The sequence below is a fragment of the Coenobita brevimanus genome, chromosome 23 (assembly GCF_032717465.1).
Source record: "Coenobita brevimanus isolate Jiangsu-jjx chromosome 23, ASM3271746v2, whole genome shotgun sequence".
Taxonomy (NCBI): Eukaryota; Metazoa; Arthropoda; class Malacostraca; order Decapoda; family Coenobitidae; genus Coenobita; species Coenobita brevimanus.
In genome coordinates, this window is record NC_136976.1 from 65,355,510 (window position 1) to 65,375,103 (window position 19,594).

General features: G+C 43.8%; 1 protein-coding gene across 1 annotated transcript in view; it reads right to left on the reverse strand.

Moving 5' to 3' along the window:
- Positions 1 to 16,019: 16,019 nt before the first annotated feature.
- LOC145392875 (serine/threonine-protein kinase Sgk2-like) overlaps positions 16,020 to 19,594 on the reverse strand; it is a 34,583-nt gene continuing 31,008 nt past the window's right edge. The window contains exons 9-13 of the mRNA XM_080267158.1: positions 18,503 to 18,673; positions 17,923 to 18,096; positions 16,840 to 16,980; positions 16,463 to 16,585; positions 16,020 to 16,061 (exon numbers count right to left, since the gene is read on the reverse strand). Coding sequence (XP_080123284.1) covers positions 16,020 to 16,061; positions 16,463 to 16,585; positions 16,840 to 16,980; positions 17,923 to 18,096; positions 18,503 to 18,673 — 651 coding nt within the window. The remainder of the gene's footprint in view (positions 16,062 to 16,462; positions 16,586 to 16,839; positions 16,981 to 17,922; positions 18,097 to 18,502; positions 18,674 to 19,594) is intronic.

The following is a 19,594-nucleotide window of genomic DNA, read 5'->3' on the forward strand; positions in this document are numbered from 1 at the left end:
CAAAGTAAGCTGCAAAAAGGCGAAATTCTGGGCCAAGGAGGAGTAAATAGAGTATAGCCTAGTATTGTATTCCACCTAATGCAGATTATTGTATTCAGTTCAGAGTGATTCATAAGTGCCTGAAAATGTTAACCCCAATATCGCATGTCAGTATTAGAGAACAGAGTAGAGGGGGAAGCAATGATTTCGTTTACAGTAATAAATGGTAGCCAACGCCGGTGTGGTTGTATGATGGATATAGTGTGTGTGTGTGTGTGTGTGTGTGTGTGTCTGTGTGTCTGTGTGTGTTAGCAGATCACGTCATACAAGCTCACCGCCGTTTGTGATGCTACCTGAACACAGAGCAAGAAACATCAGCTATATAGACACAAGTACAGTTGGTATCAAAAGTACTGACGCTTCTGTTTCTCTCTCCATGGACTCTGAAAATTAGTTTGGTGAATTCGAAGCAACAGCCATTGATAGTGAGTGATTCGTGCCCAAATAAAGTCACCAGTATCAGTCACTATAAATTCACTGGACCGGTTTTCAAAGATTACGGAGAGAGGAGGAGAGGAGACATGAATTTTGCTGGTGACTGTACAAGAACGCCTCCACACTCGTACTCCCGTTAGAGCCGTCCGCCGCCCCTCTGTATGGGTAATTCCGATGGGTTTCCGGAGTGTAGGGGGTGTATGGTGACGCACTCCGTATGGCGGGATGCGACAGTTAACTAGGCTTTATTGTAGCGTAGGGAAACCACATGTTGCCTCCCTCACTCCTACACCGACACACACGCGCGCGTGCGCATGCCTCTTCAGCAGTCCACACACCAGCCGTTTTCAGTCTGTCGGTGCTGGGATTTCTTAGAAGCAGCGGGAGCCAGCCAGACGTCCACCGCCACCGCGTCAGTAGGCAACTTGCGTCCGTGGCGTGAGGAGGGGCGTGACCGGGCGGAGAGAGAGAGAGAGAGAGAGAGAGAGAGAGAGACCACCAGGAGGAGAAGAGAAATAATAGAAAATTTTCTGTTGCCTGGAAAGAGTAAGCATCGGGGATTCTTCCTGGTGATACGTTGAGCCGTCTTCCTGGTGGAATACGTTGCTACGTAGCGCCTCTTAATTAACAGTTTTTTTGCACATTGTACTTAAACATTCTTTTGGATGTTATTTATATCTTTTTAAATCGAAAGCATTTACGTCTGTAACGTACAAGGGTTTATTTGTATATATATATATATATATATATATATATATATATATATATATATATATATATATATATATATATATATATATATATTTGTTTGTTTGTATGTTTGAATGTGTGTATGTATATATAATTTTATTATTGATATAAATCGCGTTATCATCAGATTATTTTTCGGCCAACTAGAGTCTTACATATTGCTTTCATTAACCGATTAGTGCCCAGAGTTGCTACGTGTTAAGTTTTGCTTGGAGTGCGTTTAGCACACCATCCTCTGCCTTCCGACTCATAGTTACAAAGTTGGTTGTCCCAGCCTTGGGGGTCCCCACATTATTGACTTTCGGAAAAGCTTAATTTAGTCCTTCTCAAATGAACCGAGCTCAGTTGGTGTAACCCTTTGATCACCTTGAGCTCAATATAAACACCCAGTAGTAGCAAGAATGAACTGCAAAAATAAGTCATTGTGTTGAAATGATTAACTTTTTAGCTGCACTGGGATTCTGTCAGCTGAATAAGATCGTTGGACTTGAACGATAAGTGTAGTTTCGTTCAGCCATCGCGGAGACACTGTTATAAAGATAGATTTATAGTACCTTAGCTGTTTAGGTATTATCTCAGCTCAGTGTGTGTGTGTGTGTGTGTGTGTGTGTGTGTGTGTAATTCACCGGGTCGGTCAGGATCACTTGATGGTCGTGATCGTCAGCTTTTACCCTCCCGGAAGGGAGCTGAGAGCTCATATAGTCCGATCTAAGGGCAAGGCTGTGACCTTCACACACGCACACACCCGTCCCCTTGCTCTAGGGGGACCGTAACCACCCACTTCGTCAGTGAAACTGAGGCGCGAACTCCCGTCTACCAGATGGCAAGCGAGAACGTTACCATTGCACCAGCGAGCGGTGTGTGTGTGTGTGTGTGTGTGTGTGTGTGTGTGTGTGTGTGTGTGGTAGCAGAGCGTTACAGTTGAAAAAGGTTTACTCAGTACACTGTTTAATGTGTATTTTGCCTTCCAAGCGTCGCTTTTTAAATAGGAGAAAAACTCCAGTCTTGTCAGTCACTCATTTATGACTGGGAGCTGAAGCAGGTATTGTGGACCCAGCGGTTACACACACACACACACACACACACACACACACACACACACACACACACACACACACACACACACACACACACACACACACAAGCAGTAAACAGTGACGACACCCCCTTTGGACATCGTTTACCACACCGCATAATATGGTGGTGGTGGTGGTAGTGGTGGTAGTGGTGATCGTATTGAGGACGGCTGCTTCGGTCTTCCATGTGTGTGTGTGTGTGTGTGTGTGTGTGTGTGTGTGTGTGTGTGTGTGTGTGTGTGTGTGTGTGTGAAAAGAAATTAGGGAAATGTTAAGGTAGATGCGTGTATCAACTTCCGATCAGTAGTTGCTTTACACTGCCTGGAAACTCAAATTCTGATGAGATCTTGCTAATCTTACTAGTAATATCAAAGCAGATTGGGTGGGTTGCAGTTGTTCCCACATAAACTTTGAATCTTAGACGTACGATAAGATTATTGACTTTACATACATCCATACATTTTGGAAGGCAGTGTTCCTTAATTGTCTCAGTCAGCTTTACTCTCCTAATTAATGTATGTTATCTGATACGTGTTGGGTGTGTGGGGTGGGGGGATGAGCAGTGAAAGCGTGGTGAACATTAAGGCCGTGTTTAAGGTGAGACAGGAGATTTCGCAGCACTTCCTCCTGAGCGATTCCTTTTGCGCGTTAACATCCACCTGTGCCGTATGTTATTAATGCAAACACAGGTGATAGTAAAAGACACAACCTACAATGCAGTATCAAGGTGAAATGCCCAGGTGAAAAACAAAGAAGCACTACCAGGTCCTTTATACCCCCATGGCCTGTATACTCCCTAACACCTTTTCCTAAGCGATTAATTTCTCTTATTGCACTATACTTTCCTCTTCCGTATTATTTAAATCTGTCTAATATTTATCGCCTCACATTAAATACACCGTGTACAAAAGGATATTAAACAGCAATATCTACAAATAAATCGCTGAGGAAGAGGTGCTAGGAAGTCTCCTTAACCTACTAGAATACGGATCCTAGAATGCAATCCCAAGCGATTATTCTCATCGGGTTTGGAGAGTTTTTAGCACATTTTCCCTAGCGATTTATTTTCCATATTACACTTGACTAATCTCTTATGTTTTAGCTGTGTCTTTTTAATATAAATGCAAATTCTATGACTAACGTACGAGATAATGATAATGTGACACATCCAGAGATAAGGCGATAAGGAAGACATGCTATACTTCATTCACCTTAACTTGGTCCAGATTTTAGTCCTTTTCGGGGGCTTATTTCTAGTAGCTCAGTGACAGAACAAGACAATAGTTAAGCTCCACACTCTTTCCAAAGCACTTCTTCCTGACTAGCAGCATATTCTAGTACTAACCTATTGCTACAATTGAGCATGCAAGATGGAGGGGTTGCAAATTTAGGACAAGATAGAGTAAATAGGGTGTAGAAGGCCTCCAAACCACATACCTCCCCTGCAGACACAGCAGACCACGCCTTAGCCAGAGTGAAGCCTCAAATGTGTACTCTGGCAGCCACTTTCTTCCCCACAGGCGCTGCTTGAAAAATCACTCTCTAATCTGCCAGCCAGCCGAGGGTAGTATTTATAAAGGATCATAATAACTCACAGGATAAACAAGTCTCCGCAACAGTTAACTCTCTCTCTCTCTCTCTCTCTCTCTCTCTCTCTCTCTCTCTCTCTCCTTTTTGTGTATTTTGTCACATCATTATTTTCAGGTATTGTTTTCAAGTGCATCGTAGCTATGTTAGTAAAGATGAAGCAGAAACTAAAAGGAGAATTCACAGAGCACAACACCCACCCCTACAGTTGACCTGAATACTGGACATTTTACCTTACCCTGTGCCCTTGATGTTCGATCGATTTTCTCAAACGCACATACTTCATCCATGCCTGACCCTCAGCTCTTTCACCAACTCTGGTTCAAATTGGATGAAGACTGAATTGACCTCTCCCCGTGATCTTGACCCTTGACTTATTGTTTTCAAAATCGAATCTCTATTTTGCTTTCTTGATCTTCAACCCTTCCACCAAGTTTGGCCCAACTCTAATTAAAACGGTTTGAGGTATAGTGTCCAACTTGTGATCTTGCAAAATAACTTTGATTTTGACTGATTGTTTTAAAAATTTGATCACTTCAGCCTATGTTTAACTTCAACCCTTTCATCAGGTTTAGTTTAAATTGGAGCCAAGCTGTTTCAGTTGACCTTGCCATGTGACCTTGACCTCTGACCGATTTTTCTCAAGAACAATACGTCAGTCCCTGGGAAGACTCTCAATCCTTCCACTAAGTTTGATCCATATCGAATCAAAATTGTTTGAGGTATTTTGTTCACACACACACACACACACACACACACACACACACACACACACACACACACACACACACACACACACCGAGAAAAAATAATCCCCCCATTGCGTTATGGCACACGCGGGTGTAAAAGCCAGTCTCACATAGAACTTAGGAAAGTTTATTAATACGGCCCAGAGACGTGGTGGCATGTGGCTGACACGAACCATATACTGTACATATACCCTTTTAGATTTAAACCTCTGATGCCGCGGTGCTTCACTTGCCTGAATAAAACAGTCGAGCGGTTACTAAAAGAATATATCAAGAATCGCCATCGTACCCAAATCCTTTTCTGGCAATAATTTCGTATGTCAAAATAAAACTGAATGAAACGCCCATCTCCAAGTGCGTCAGTAAATGTTTTAGCGTCTTGAAATACACTGCTTTCCCTTTTAATTTATTCCAATCTCCAGACGATTTTATTCAGCTTAGGAGACACTTCCATGAGGAGGGATCATCTATAGCTTTCCTTAGCCCTTTCACTACCAGAGGGTTGTCATAAAATCGTCTGGAAATAGGAAGAATAAAATGAAAGAGGCGACACCGGACTGAAGAGATTAAGCTAAGGTCCAGCACGTAATCTTTCATAAAGCAAAAATCTTCTGTTTGAATTCCTTTGCCAGTGGTAGATTATTGCATTCTTCACACCGGAATATTCAAGCCTACGTCAGTCATCGTCAGCCCCGCCCTGCCCCACCCCACCCCGCCCCGCCTCCCCCATGCAAAAAAGTAGCGATGTTGGTGTGGGTGTGTATAGGTGGTGGATGTGGGTGTGGGTATGGGTGTGGGTGGGTGTGAATGTGTGTGTGTGTGTGTGTGTGTGTGTGTGTGTGTGTGTGTGTTTCACAAATGCTAGTGAGACTGTAATTTCGTCGACTATAAAGTAGAAAAAGAAGGGGGGTCTAGCACTTGTCATATCCATCTCCATACATACATCATACATCCATTTCTATGCTTCGTCATTTCCTTAGCTTCATCTATAGTACGGCACTTTCTTACTCATTTGCGTTCTTTTTGGCCTACCACTCCTCCTCCCTCCTTCAAACTCACTAGCATAAACCCTTTTCACCACTTTTATGCAATATCCAGCTGTAATGGCCTCTGAGGGACGCAGTGGTCTTAGCTTAACATGATTGTATGGATAAAAATAATAAGCTCTACAGTGTTTGCTAGGACTAAGTAAAATGGCCTTACAGGCGACAGATTCGGACACAGATATCATATTCACTTCCGTCGGCCATAAGAAAAGAAAAAAAAGTTACTTGTGTCACTCTGCTAATGCTTTACTTTTTAATGCTTTACTGGTGTGTGTGTGTGTGTGTGTGTGTGTGTGTGTGTGAGAGAGAGAGAGAGAGAGAGAGCATTATAACTCAATGCCGGTGCTGTTCCTCCATCACTTCCCCCCTCTGACTTCCTCATGGCTGACATTAAAATTTCTTCAGCTGATGTATTTCCTGCCATCACAGGCCTCAATACTAATAAGGCGTATGAGTCTGATGGAGTCCCTCCTGTTATTCTCAGGAACTGTGCTTCTGTGCTTACACCCTGCCTAGGCAAACTCTTTCCCCCTTGTCTATCAACTTGTACCCTTCTTTTTTGCTGGAAGTTTGCTCTCATTCAGCCAGTCCCAAGGAAGGGTGACCATTCCCAATCCTCTAACTATCGTCCAATTGCTTTAACATCTTGTTTCTCAAAAGTTTTCGAGTCTATTCTTAATAGAAAAATGTTAAAGCCTCTTTCCTATCACAACCTTCTTTCTGAACGTCACGCTCCACAGGCGATCTTCTCACCTACCTTTCAGACTCCTGGTCATCCTCCTTTCGGGACTTTGGCGAAAGCTTTGCCATTGCACTTGACATCTCAAAGGGTTTCGATCGAGTCTGGCATAAATCTTTAATTTCCAAACTGCCCTCTTACGGTTTCTATCCCTCTAACTGTACCTTGATCTCTAGCTTCCTTTCTGGTCGTTCTATAGCCGCTATTGTAGACGGCCATCGTTCTTCTACATCTGTTAACAGTGGTGTTCCTCAGGGCTCTGTCCTATCACCAACTCTCTTCCTTTTATTCATCAATGACCTTCTAAGCTGTACATCTAACTCTATCCACTCATACGGTGATGACTCCACCCTTCACCTTTCCATTCGATTCCCGCAACGTCCATCTCAGCCGTTACTTCAACAAACAAGGGATGAGGCCATGACACACCTAATGTCTGACTTGGCTCGTATCTCTGACTGGGGTAAAAATAATCTGGTTGTTTTTAATGCATCAAAGACTCAGTTTTTGCACCTATCAACCTGAAAAAATCTTCAACAGGTATACCCACTAATGTTTACTAATAATCAGCTTAATCCTGCATCATCCTTGAACATGCTTGGGGACTTATCTTTGAAAGATCATATTGCATCTCTTGTAAAGTCTGCTTTCAAGAGATTGGGTGTGCTAAGCCGACTCCGTTCCATCTTTACCCCTGCACAATTGTTGACTCTATACAGGGGTTTTATCCGCTCCTGCGTGGAGTACAACGCTCATGTGTGGGGAGGCTCCCCACATACAGCTCTTCTCAATAGAGTGGAGTCAAAGGCTTTAAGTCTCATTAACTCTCCTCCTCTTACTGACTCACTTCAACCTCTGTCTCTTCGCCGCACTGTTGCATCTTTATCTCTTTTCTATCGCTACTTAAATGGTCACTGCTCCTCTGAACTGTCTGCATGCATTCCTCCACCTCTACGACGGGCGCGTAGCACCCGTCTTGCAGCAAACTCTCATCCCTTTTCTGTCCAACTCTCTAATGCAAGAGTTAACCGTTACTCCCAGTCCTTCATTTATGCAACAGGTCAACTCTGGAACTGTCTCCCTCTGTCTGTATTTCCTGCTTCCTATGATCTCCAGTCTTTCAAACGCAGTGTGTCCAGGCATCTCGATATGATCGGATCTTGAATTTGGCTCTCTCTTGTATTTTGTTTTTCTCTTGGAAGGAACAGTTTTGCGGGCTCGTTGCCTTTGGTTCCTTCTTCCTCACATAAAAAAAAAAAAAAGTTTTGCTCCGATCCGAACCAAATTCAGTGCAAAGGGTCAGGCAATGGTGACGATCTAATTTTGAAAACAAGATGTTATTGGTCTGGTCACAGATTCGGTCCTTTAGCAGGTTGAATGGCGTAGGTGTTGCACTCTCTGGGGGCTCCCTCTTGTTATTTTTCTTTGATAGTTTTTCCATTCTGTCCTTTTCTTTTCCTAGTTTCTGGATCCTGTTCATCGCCCATATTAATAGGACGTTGGTTCAAGATACTGTTGATAATAATGTTGAATTCCTCGTTCCCTGCTTTATTAGATGTCCTGCTGACTAATTCTACAACTTAAGGCATTTACTACAGTGCATAAACGTTTTACTCGAGTCTTTTCTTTCTCTTTAGATGTTTTCCGGTAGCCATGAGGAGATCAGAGGCTCTGGTGATGGTGTGGCTGAGTGTGGCGTCCGGGGCTGTGGCTGCTTCATCTCACTTCCCTGTATCCAGCATCACTCACACCTCTACCCGTACACCCACACCCACACTCTCATCGACACCCGGCATCCACACACAAGCCTCTATATCCACACCTCATAGCCACACCTTGCACAACTCTTCACATACACGTGGCACACACTCGGTTACCTATACACTCACGCCTCTTACCCACCCATACACTTCGCGCACCACTGCACCCACATCCTCACCCACACCTTGCAACCATGTATACATCATCCGTACCACATCCCGTAACCACACCCATACCTCGTACACCTTCACACCTGCATCCACACCCACATCCACATCCACATCCTCACCCACACCCACACCCACATCCATACCCACACCCACGCCCACACCCATACCCACATCCACACCCACACCTCGCACCCGTAGGGCACTCTTTTTAGCCTACAAAGGAGAGACGTCCAAGTTTCCCAGATCACCCAAGAGTCAAACCTTCAGCAAGAGAGGCTCAAACAAGGCAGAATCCTCCTCGGTGCTGAGCAGACATTCCGTGGATGGACTGGTGGACGTGCTGCAGGGTGCTGAGCGGTGGGGTGTGGGGCTGAGGAGTGGTGAGGGAGGACAAAAGGCCGTGCTGACCTGGGACCTGTACCAAGGGAAGAAAATGCTGGTGTACAAATTGGCTCCAGGTCCTGTGTTCAGTGGAGTGAGAGCACAGCATAGCAGCAATGTTGGTAGAGACTCTGGCGCCAAAGCACAGCAGAACATTAAATTCAACACAGTCAGTAATAAAGACCTGAACACGTATAAAAGTGTGAGGAAATACATCGGGTCTAATATTAAGCCTGGGGATGGTATGTGTGAAAACAGTGTTGATAGAGACTGTGGGACCACGGCACAACAAAATAGTCACACAGATCTCAGTAAGAAGCACCTGATTACGTATAAAAGTGTGAGAAAAAACAGCGGGTCAGATATTCAGCCCGGGTATGGTGTGAGTGAAGGCAGGGAGGCACTTGAGAGGGAAGGCAAAATAGAATGGGCTGTGCATTACGTACAGCCACCGCCACCACTCTCCGCCATGCACAACCCGTACTTGGCACGTGTGAGGCAGGGCGGCGTACACAGGCAGCGTAAGGGTGGTGGTGTGTACGTGAAAGTGCGGCCCTCTGGTGGTGACCTTGCATGGCGGGGCCTGGCTCATGGTGTGCGTAAGCTGCGGAGTAAAGTGCGTGGTGTGTGGGTGTCGTTCCTGCTGCTGCACTACCTGGGGTTCCTGCCTCCTCTGCCCGGCATCCCCAGGCACAAGGACCCAGCAACACTCATGCACTCGGAGACCAATGCACTCCCGTCGCCATCACCACACTACCTCTTGCCTGTTTAAGGTTCCATAATTTAAAACTAAGATTTCTTAATTTATAGAATGATCTCTGCTACCTTATATTTATTGTTTTGAATATAATAAAAGGAATTGAGGATTTTTAGAGGTTTCATTGACGAGTGGATGGATACAGGACCCATTCACGGGGCACACTGTCGATCGTTTTCCGTGGTTTTGTACTTATCCTATTTTTAAGATCCTACCCATATCATTGAAGTAGTAGGAAATCGGGTTAGGTTGAATAATAATAAAATACGAGATATTTATATTTGATATTTATTTGCTGTTTCCCTTGATAAAATTTCATGATATCATTATCTCATGAGTGCGAAAATTGCCGCCAAGGCGGAATGTACTTATACCCTGTAGTTAAAAACGGTTAAGCCTACCTGTTTTGTCCCTTATGGAGCGTAGGGACCTTCTTTTTTATGCAATGAAGAAGGAACCAACGGCCAGGAGCCCGGAAACAGTTCCTTCCAAGAAAAAAACAAAAACAATACAATAAAGAGAGAGAGAAAAAAATTCTCTCAAAGAAAGTAACTGGCACTCAAATCACGTTTGAACTTACCGCATTCTCAGAGGTTAAGGAAATTTTAAGCACTGCTGTGTGATTTAACTGAAACACGAGAGAAGAGCATAAGTCGTCGGTATGGTCTACTTATTTTTGAGCCCTGGTTTAGAGCACAGTTACTGGGCGGTGGAGTCACCACCTCCCCGCTACCACTCCATTCCTTTCCCACCTTTAATCGTTATTCACAACACACAGGTATCAGCAGGAACAGCATTTGTCACTCCACCCCCGTACTGGGCCATTGTTGTAGATCTGTGTAATGGTTGGCTGTATTTGCTTTGATCCTCGCAGTGTGGAGTATTGCAACTGTGTGGGACAGTTTGCATTCTCTAGCGTTAGCTTTGGTACAGCCATTCTCTCCAGCTCACTGGCTTCACTGATTTCAGGTTAGCACAGTCGTCTTTATGGCAGTTCCCTTTGAGAAGCGGGTTGCAATGATCAGATCTTTATAGTTAGGCATTTGATGCAGCAAGTTAATGAAATGAGAGTACCGTTAAGTCTTTGTTTTGTTGATTTTGAAAAGGCTTTTGATAGTGTTTCGAGAGAGACTATGGGGAAGATCATGAGACATTATGGAATACCAGAGGAGTTTGTGAGGGTCATTATGAACATGCATGAGGACACATTTTGTAAAGTGATGGTTGATGGTTGTCTGAGTGATTCGTTTGAAGTCAAGTCCGGAGTAATTCAAGGTGGTGTTCTATCGCCTTTACTATTTATATTGGTCATTGATTACATTATGAAACGCGTTGGAACAGAAACCGGTGCAGGTATACTTTGGGGAGAGAACAGGAAACTTTTGGATTTAGATTATGCAGATGATATAGTTTTGATTTGTGATGGGCCAGAAGAGATGCAGAGAGTGTTGGACTGTTTGGTGAGTGAAGGTCGCAAGGTGGGTTTGGTTATTAATTGTGGAATAACTGAAATAATTAATATGAATATGGAAAATGCGCAGGAATGTGTAATTGGAGGTATGGTTGTAAAGCAAGTTGATAGGTTTCAATATTTAGGTACTTATTTAGCCAAGGATGGTTCTTTGAACTTTGAATTCGAGGAAAGGTTAAAGAAGGCTAATCAGGCAATGGGAATGCTTAAAAATATTTGGAATAATAACAATTTTCTGTGCATACAAAAATGAAACTTTATAAGGTAATGGTTAGGAGTATCTTAATTTATGGACACGAGTCTTGGTACAGCACAGTGACTATGGAAAATAAATTCTTGGTGTTTGAAAACAAAGCACTTAGAAGAATATTAGGAGTTAAGTGGTGGGAAAGGATACCAAATAGTAGAATTAGAGAAATAACGGGAGTGCAGCCGGTCGATGAATATGTTAGGTTCTCACGATGGAAGTGGCTAGGACATGTGTATAGGAGACAGGGAATAGTACGAGGTACACCAGGGTGGGTGGCACTTGGTAGGAGAGGTAGAGGAAGGCCAAAAGAGACGTGGGTGAGGACAATGAGACGGGAAGCTGGAGATGAGTGTTGGGGAGATCTTGAGGAGTTAGCACAAGATAGGATGTGGTGGTGTGAGTTCATCGAGGCCCTATGCATCCCCGAGGGTGCCACAGGAAATGATTGATTGAGTGATTGATTGTATTATATTTTTGAGAATTAGTAGAATGGTTGTTAGGAAGATTGAGGTAATAAAGGAGTACCTCTGACAATAGGAGTAAGACTGGTTGCTGAGAGCATAACTGCATGACACCATGTGGCCAGTGGACATACACCTTTAAATTTCGCTCCAAAGGGCGTCACCACATCCACACTCTGGACGGACATCACCACCACCACCACCACCAGCAGCAACAACAACAACAACAACACTCAGGACCAGTAATGGTCTGTGTCAGGTGACTTGGTAGACGCTTTAAGTTTGTTTCAAGAAATATTTTTTCATTTTCCTCGTAAAATTGACCTGGCAGTCACCACCCTACTCGGTTCACACGCGCGCTACTATCTTGTGTAAAGATAAAGGACCAGATGGATAAAACGGCTGAGAAAGAGTTGCTCTTTCCAAGAAAAATTGAACAAAAAAGAGCACATTCAAGATCCATTTATTTCGGGAAGCCTGGAGACGTTGCCTTTAATAGATGGAGGGTCTGTCTGTTTATTGTCTGACTGTGAACAAATTTTTAAAGTGTTGATCTGATTTGAAGTAGACTTAATGGAGGGGATAAGGATCCTCCCAGCAGTTGACCTGTTGTTTATATTTAAACCATAGATCACAGTCAGTGTCACGTGGCAAGGTCAACTTAAACAGCTTTATGCAGTTGAAACCAGACGTTGGGAGGGTTAAGATTAAGATAAAAATTACATTATTTGATTCTCAAACCATCTAATCAAAGATTAAGATCATAGGACAAGGTCAAAAGTTTGACCCTATAACTCGGAGTTTTAATTCGATTTAAGCTAAACTTGGATAGGTTGAAGGCCAGACAAGAAGGAAGAGACTGGATTTTAGGAACAATAATTTCAAAGGTCAAGGTCACAATTTTGATCCAGTTTGGACCAATCTTGGTAGAAAGGATGCGTCAGTGGAAGTTGAAGGACTTTGATTTTGAGAAGAGTCAGTCTAACCTCAAGGTCGGAGGGCAAAGTCAAATTTTAGGCCCTGTGATCTATTTCAGAGCGTTGGTGTTTCGCTCTCTGAACGGTCTGTGTTGTTTTATTTGCTTTTGTGTAACTGTACTTACTACCAAAGTATTTTATTCAGAGTGGTGGATATAATAATTATCTGACCCCGCTAACTGATGAGGTCTCCCTCCTGGGCTGAATACTTCGTTTGGAGGTAGCCAGAATGAAACATAAAATCTGTAATCGGATGAAGGAGATAAAGCGGTTCGCTGTGTTATGTGTGTCTTAGAAATCTTAGAGGAATGGAGGATGGTCTTAGCTAGGAGAAATTACAATGGTTACCGATAAGATCGTGGCCACTAGTAACTAGAGAAAACGAACACATTTAGGGCAAACTGTAAGAAGATTAGTAGAAAAAAGCCCCAAGCACCCTGCAATTTTTTTTTTTTTTAAGGTATTTTCACCGTCTTCACTGATTTTTTATTGTTTTTTTTTTTTTGGCTTATGCCTTTTTTCCTGAGTGATCATACCATGTCCCTTATGAACTGTGTTTTCTATATTCATATGTTGGCTTGTATTTTTTTTTTTTTTTCTTACGTTATTTTGTACCCATCACCGAAGCACGGTCAATGACAGTGTTCTCAAGAATGGTGGAGTTTTAACTGAATGGCAAATACAGACCTAAATAAAACTGACAGTAGAAACACCTTCATAGTCTTCACACGGAAGTTTCGTATTTTCTGCTATTCCTGAAACATTCGAATACTATTCAGTGTTTCTTGTAGCAGAGTTAGATGTATTATCAGTGTTCTTCCCTTTCTAACCCAAGAATCAATTCTATAACTACAACAACAGCCGTATAACAAAAACAGTAAGTGCTCAGAGAAGAATTGAAGGCAATAGACCAGCGACTTAGTCAATGGGCAGGGAGAAGGGGAAACATTAAGGTGTAAGGGGGAGGGGCAGGCAAGGAACAAGAGGGAATGAAACTAATAACAAAGGCTATATACCAGTAGGGTGAAATAGACTAACAACCAGGTCGCAGCGAAGAACCTGTGGAATAGCCTGTGTAGCAATGTGCTGACAGGCTGACGATGATACTGATTATCTCATACAGTGTAAATAGTTGTTTATTGTATACTGTTACATCATAGCCTTTCGACAGCGTTAATCTATTCTGTTTGCTGTAGGTGTGATATATCCTCTCAACTCACTCGATGCCGTGGTCAAGTACTGTACACAGAGTAACATTTTCAAATACTTTCCCGCACTTCAGAAAACCATTTACTACACAGAGTGGTGGCTATATAACCATCAAATAGACACTGTGTGTGAATGTGTGTGTGAGACTTGAGGCGTCCCAACTGGGTGGACGAATAGGGCACAAATTGAAGGGAGAGATGGGGTTTATTGCTTTCGGACAGTGTGTGAACCTTAGAATTTGAGAGAAAGTTATTTGTGTGTGTGTGTGTGTGTGTGTGTGTGTGTGTGAACTTTATAAGAATTATGGCAGGTGGGCCAGTAGTAAAAAACATTCTATAATACTTTGAAAATACTTTATTGAGGATGAGTGTGACAGTATGTACAGTTTATGAGCTACAGTAAACTTGATCACACATGAAAATATAAACTCTGGGTATCATTATTATCGGCGCCACTGACCACCATGGCGGCCGTCACCTTACATTAAAGCAGCCAGCAGGGGGCGCCGACCCCCCTTCCTGGCGCATAATTATCACAGACACACGGGCTGCCAGGTTATGCCACCCCTAGCTTACCGCTACCCCCACACAACACCTACATCCTAATTCACCCCCACCACGTCTCACTTCACCCTTCCATACACTCTCACCATTCACATTCACATCTCATCCACCCACACCCATATCAAACCTCACACTGCTTCCCCCTAATACCCACGCCACACCTTATTTCTCTCCCTCTGACACCACCTCACCTCACCTCACTCCCCCCTTCACATTCATTCATTCACATCACACCTCACTCCACTTCCCCCTCTCCCCTCCTCCCCATCTCATACAACCACACCATACCATCACTGCCCACCGCCCCCTCGTCCCCTTCCTCATTCATCATCATCACTTCCCAGCCTATGATCCCTTTAAGTTGCCATCACGTGCTGGCCTATCTTTTTACTTATTTATTTATTTATTGTTCTTTTGTATCTCTGCCTGTCGGTCCGTCCTTGGTGGGCAGAATAGCACAGTATTATCACATGAGCCGAGGGAGTGGCAGGTGTCCTTCAGGCCAGCTGCTGACACCCGCCCTCTCACTTAAATAAATTCAAACATCTTAAATCAGTTCGGTAATGGCGACAGAGGTAGAGGACTAATTGACTGGAAGGGAAGAAAATTTTTGGCCTTACAACCTTGCTGATACAGAGGACTAGCTCATTGGAAGTGAGAGAAATTTTGGCCCTAACTTTGCTTACACACATCTTCACCTGACCCACCCAAACTGTCCACTGTTAGTTCATTGCAGCTCGTTTCCAGGACAACGTACACTTACTTTTCGTACTGCAGCTGCATCAGGCTTTCACCATAGTTGTTAAATTGTCAGTTTCTCTTAAATATCACTGTGTTCACTGGTGTTCCATTGTGATTAAAAAGTGTTCGTCTGGCCACGCTGCAATAATACTTCACTATAGCTGCTAAATTACCACTTTGTCTTTTTATATTTAGAAGGTGCAACGTAGATATTTTAGTATATTTCATGCACCACCCGAACCAACACAAAGGTACACTGAAGACCAGGAACAGCTTTTGTGAGCCTTTGTTACACGTCCGTCCACGCAAGTAACCAGGTGTCGTACGTGTGAATCCGTCTTATATAAAACTTATACACAGAAGTTCAGACACCGCATATTTTTATTAACTCGTAAACGGAATATAAGAAACCGTATTACTTCTCTTACAGCTTCATACTCTAGCCATATTACTGAGCTTTTCATACAGATACCGACATCCAAAATCAGGAGCCGTATTTGTAAACTTCACCTGTACGTATTTTCAAGGGAGTCACTTTTAGGAACAAGAGCCGCGTTAGCTGACTTCTCATACAGTCACGTTCACAAAAGTAACCAAGAACCGTACTAACGAGCAGCACCGGGAAGAAAAGAAGTTTTTTTTTTTTTTTATGACATCCTCTCACAGTCTCGTCCACAGAAATAAATAGGGACGAAAAGGAAGATAAACGAAGCCGTCTTACTGAACGTCTCTCACCATCTCGTCCATGGAAGTAGCCAGGTACAGGACGAGGAAGACCAGAGGGGCTTCTTCTTTTTCCCATTTTTCTTCTTTCTTTCTCACTTTCGTTTCTTTTCTCTTTCTTGTGTTTCCTTTCTTCACTGTGCCTCGATCTCCAAGGGCGGGGCGTAGCTGAAGCCCTAGAAAAGGATTCATGAAGGATTTTAATATATTTTTAAAGACAAATAAAAGTCTCCACAACACAGTATAATTTTAGAAAGATCTTAGTTTTTTTTTTTTTTTTTTTTTTTTTTAATGTTGATGTAGTTTGGCTGTGAAATGTTTATTAACGTCTGAGCAAAAGCAAGTGCAAACACACAACTTATTTAACCTGAGGACGTATTTTGTACATTAGTCTTGTGATTGTCAGGCGATTTGTCATCTTAAGAGGAGGAGGCATCAGGCTGTGAATGAGTTAATGAAGCATGTTGCCAATCCCCTCACTACAATTGCTCTCTCCAGTGCCTATGAAGATTGTTAGGGGCCAGCAAGAATAAAATGAAGCTTGACGTCATCATGTCGAAGTGGGTAGCGTCTTTACCTGGAACACGTGGTCGACGGCTTGCACGGAGGCGGAGAGGGCGATGGGGGACGAGGAGGAGTGGCTGGTTATCGCCTCCTTCGTGAAAATTGGGTCTACGTTCCGGGTGTCTGCCTCGCCCCTCTGTTGTGTCAGGTGGGAGTAGGTCAGGTTAGGTTAATTTGTGGGTAATGTGTTAGGGTTGGATATGACGGTGGGTTTATGTATGTACGCTTTTTTATGTTCAGTATTGTGAAAGTGACTAACAAATTTCTCTCTCTCTCTCTCTGTCTCTCTGTCTGTCTGTCTGTCTGTCTCTCTCTCTCTCTCTCTCTCTCTCTCTCTCTCTCTCTCTCTCTCTCTCACACACACACACACACACACACACACACACTTACCACGACAGGTACGAATGGCGGTGTGAGTCCCCTGCACTCCACCAGCTGCCAGTCGATGGTCTTGAAGAAGTCATGCTCCTTCACCTCATCCCCGTCCCTTATACCTGCTCCCAGACGGTCTCCGGGCTCCTTCTGCAGCAGCTGTGGGGGGAGAGGGGGAGAAAGAGGTTGTAATGTGTGGGTTGTTAGGATGGGAGGTTGTAGTGTGGGATGGTTGGTGTGTGTGTATGTTATGGTGTCCTTGTTATTATACGCTTACTATCTCATGGCAGTTTTTTTCAGGCTCAGGAAATAAAGGGTTTAGAGATAGCTTTAATGACTTCTTCAGTACGATAGGCCTTTCCTAAGGTTATTAAACACGTCTGGTTGCAACAAGAATATCTGTACTAAGTAGGACGTTTTCCCAGTTCCAGGGGTTACAGACTTACTGACACACTTATACACTCACTCACCCCCCCCAGGCACTCATTCATTCACTCACTTATGGACTTCTTTACTTACTTAGGCAAACAGCAGTACGAGCTATAGGCTATTAACATGCCACATCTCAGAATTATGCTTTATCTTCCTTAACATGCCCCTAAAAAATTGCTGTTATACTCTCTTGAACTGTGAATTCGTTCCATGTATTACCAGTTTACTGTATCATCCAGGCCTACATACATATAGTTAAAGACTGGGTAGCATACATTAACCCTCTTACGGCATCAGGAATCTAAATTATCTTAAGTCATGCTCATGCCAAACGGTTTATCAAATTCAAAGTCCCATATCGCCGTCGAATGTTTAAAAAGTCATTAGTTACCCTACCGACCAGTGGAGTAGCTACGAGATGGCCTGGGTGGAGGGGTCCGGGTCCCTCAATCAGACCATTGCCTCCCCCCACCATCGCCGCCCATTTGCTAATTTAACTGTGCATGCTGTATAGCAGTGCACCCTCCCCTCCCCTAGAACAAGGCTTGGCCCCAACTTGTCCCCCCCAACCCCAGTTGAGACCTGGCCACGCCACTGCTAACTACGACAGAACTCGCAGTTGTACATTCTTATTGTTTTATTAATCGTTAAGAAAACATTGTGACTTACCCCTTGAAGGATGGCCCTGGCCTTCTGTGAGATGGTGTGTTTCAACTTAAGTGGTTTGTGCAGAATGGCGTCGTACATGGCTGGGGTGTCGCGGGAGTAGTAGGGAGGAAGGCCGTACAGCATCTCGTACAGCACGGCACCCAGCGTCCACCAATCCACGGCACGGGAGTACGGCTGCAACACACACACGCATATATGTAAGGTGTGGTTGGGTTGGGAGAGGCTGAATTAGAATAGGTTTAAGATGTGCTGGGTTAGGCTAGGTTTAGGTGCATTAAGTTTGGTTCATGTAGGGTATGTTAGGTCTGGGTATATTAAAACAAGAGTTTATGACATACAGCACTTGTACGGAGTAAAAATGTAAGTTTACGTAAGACTGTACCACGTTGTGCTTTAAGTCAGGAATGTACAGACTGAAATGAACAGGACTATACTAAACTACCGTATTTTCAGACATTCCCTCAGCCCTCCACACAAGATAGATCATACCCCCACCCCCCAATCACTACCACTGCCGTTACTGGCTCCCTTACCTCCACCGCCACAGCACCCCTCTCACCATTCCTACCACTGCCCTCACCTGCTTCTTGAGTATCTCCGGCGCCAGGTACTCAGGAGTGCCGCAGAAGGTGGCGGTGCGGGAGTTGGAGGAGAGTAGACCCTCCTTGCAGAGGCCGAAGTCCGTCAGCACAATGTGGCCCTCAGCGTCCAGCAGGATGTTCTCAGGCTTTAGATCCCGGTATACGATGCCCTGCGGGTGGACCGAGATAGGTTAGGTTAGGCTATGTTGGTTAAGAGATAGGTTTATTTAGGCAATGTTGGTTAAGAGATAGGTTTATTTAGGCAATGTTGGTTAAGAGATAGGTTTATTTAGGCTGCGTTGGATTAGGATAGGTTAATTTAGGAACAAGATAATTTAGTCTACGTTAGGTTAGGATAGGTTAGTTTTGGGTGGCCGGGAGTGATGCGGGCGGGGAAGAACTTACGGTCTTTATTAAAACCTAGTACGCGAAGGTGTAGGCAAGGCCCTAATATAACTACCTATTTCACAACACCTTTGCGAGGACAGAAAGTGGTTAGACTGCATTCCACTTTAGGCTACAATAACAGAATCAGAAGCCAGATGCAAAGGTCGAACGTCTTTTATTGTCTATCGTAGGTTTCAACAGTGATGTAGAAAACTGGAGTGTTGCCTTGCCCTTCGCGATGTCACGCGTAATAATTAGGGGCCATTATTTTATTGTTCCCTGTTGCTGCCGGATGTGTTTTTGGGCCGGGAGAGCTAAGGTTGAGGAGGTTGGGATGGGAGGCGGCTGAAGGTATTAATGCATTCTAACCTGACCCTGCCAATGCAATGTAAATAACACTAAAGTAGCCATTGCAGTAATGTCGCCAACTGGCCCAATATTCGAGAGTTCTTCGTTGTTACAATTGTGTGAGCATAATGTTGTGTTATATTTTTTACGTTTTATGTCTGTACTGAAGTTAGTGTGTAATGTCACTGAGGATGGCTTGGTGAAAACTTTTCTAACTAGCGGTGAGCAGAGTGGCAGCGACTTAATGTTACCTGTTTAAATTAAAGCAGCCCCAGGGTTCAGACTAGTGTTCTTTCTGTCAGAGCATTTTTCCTTTTAGTAAGTGACAGGTAATGGTTAACCAGCCTTCATTTGAC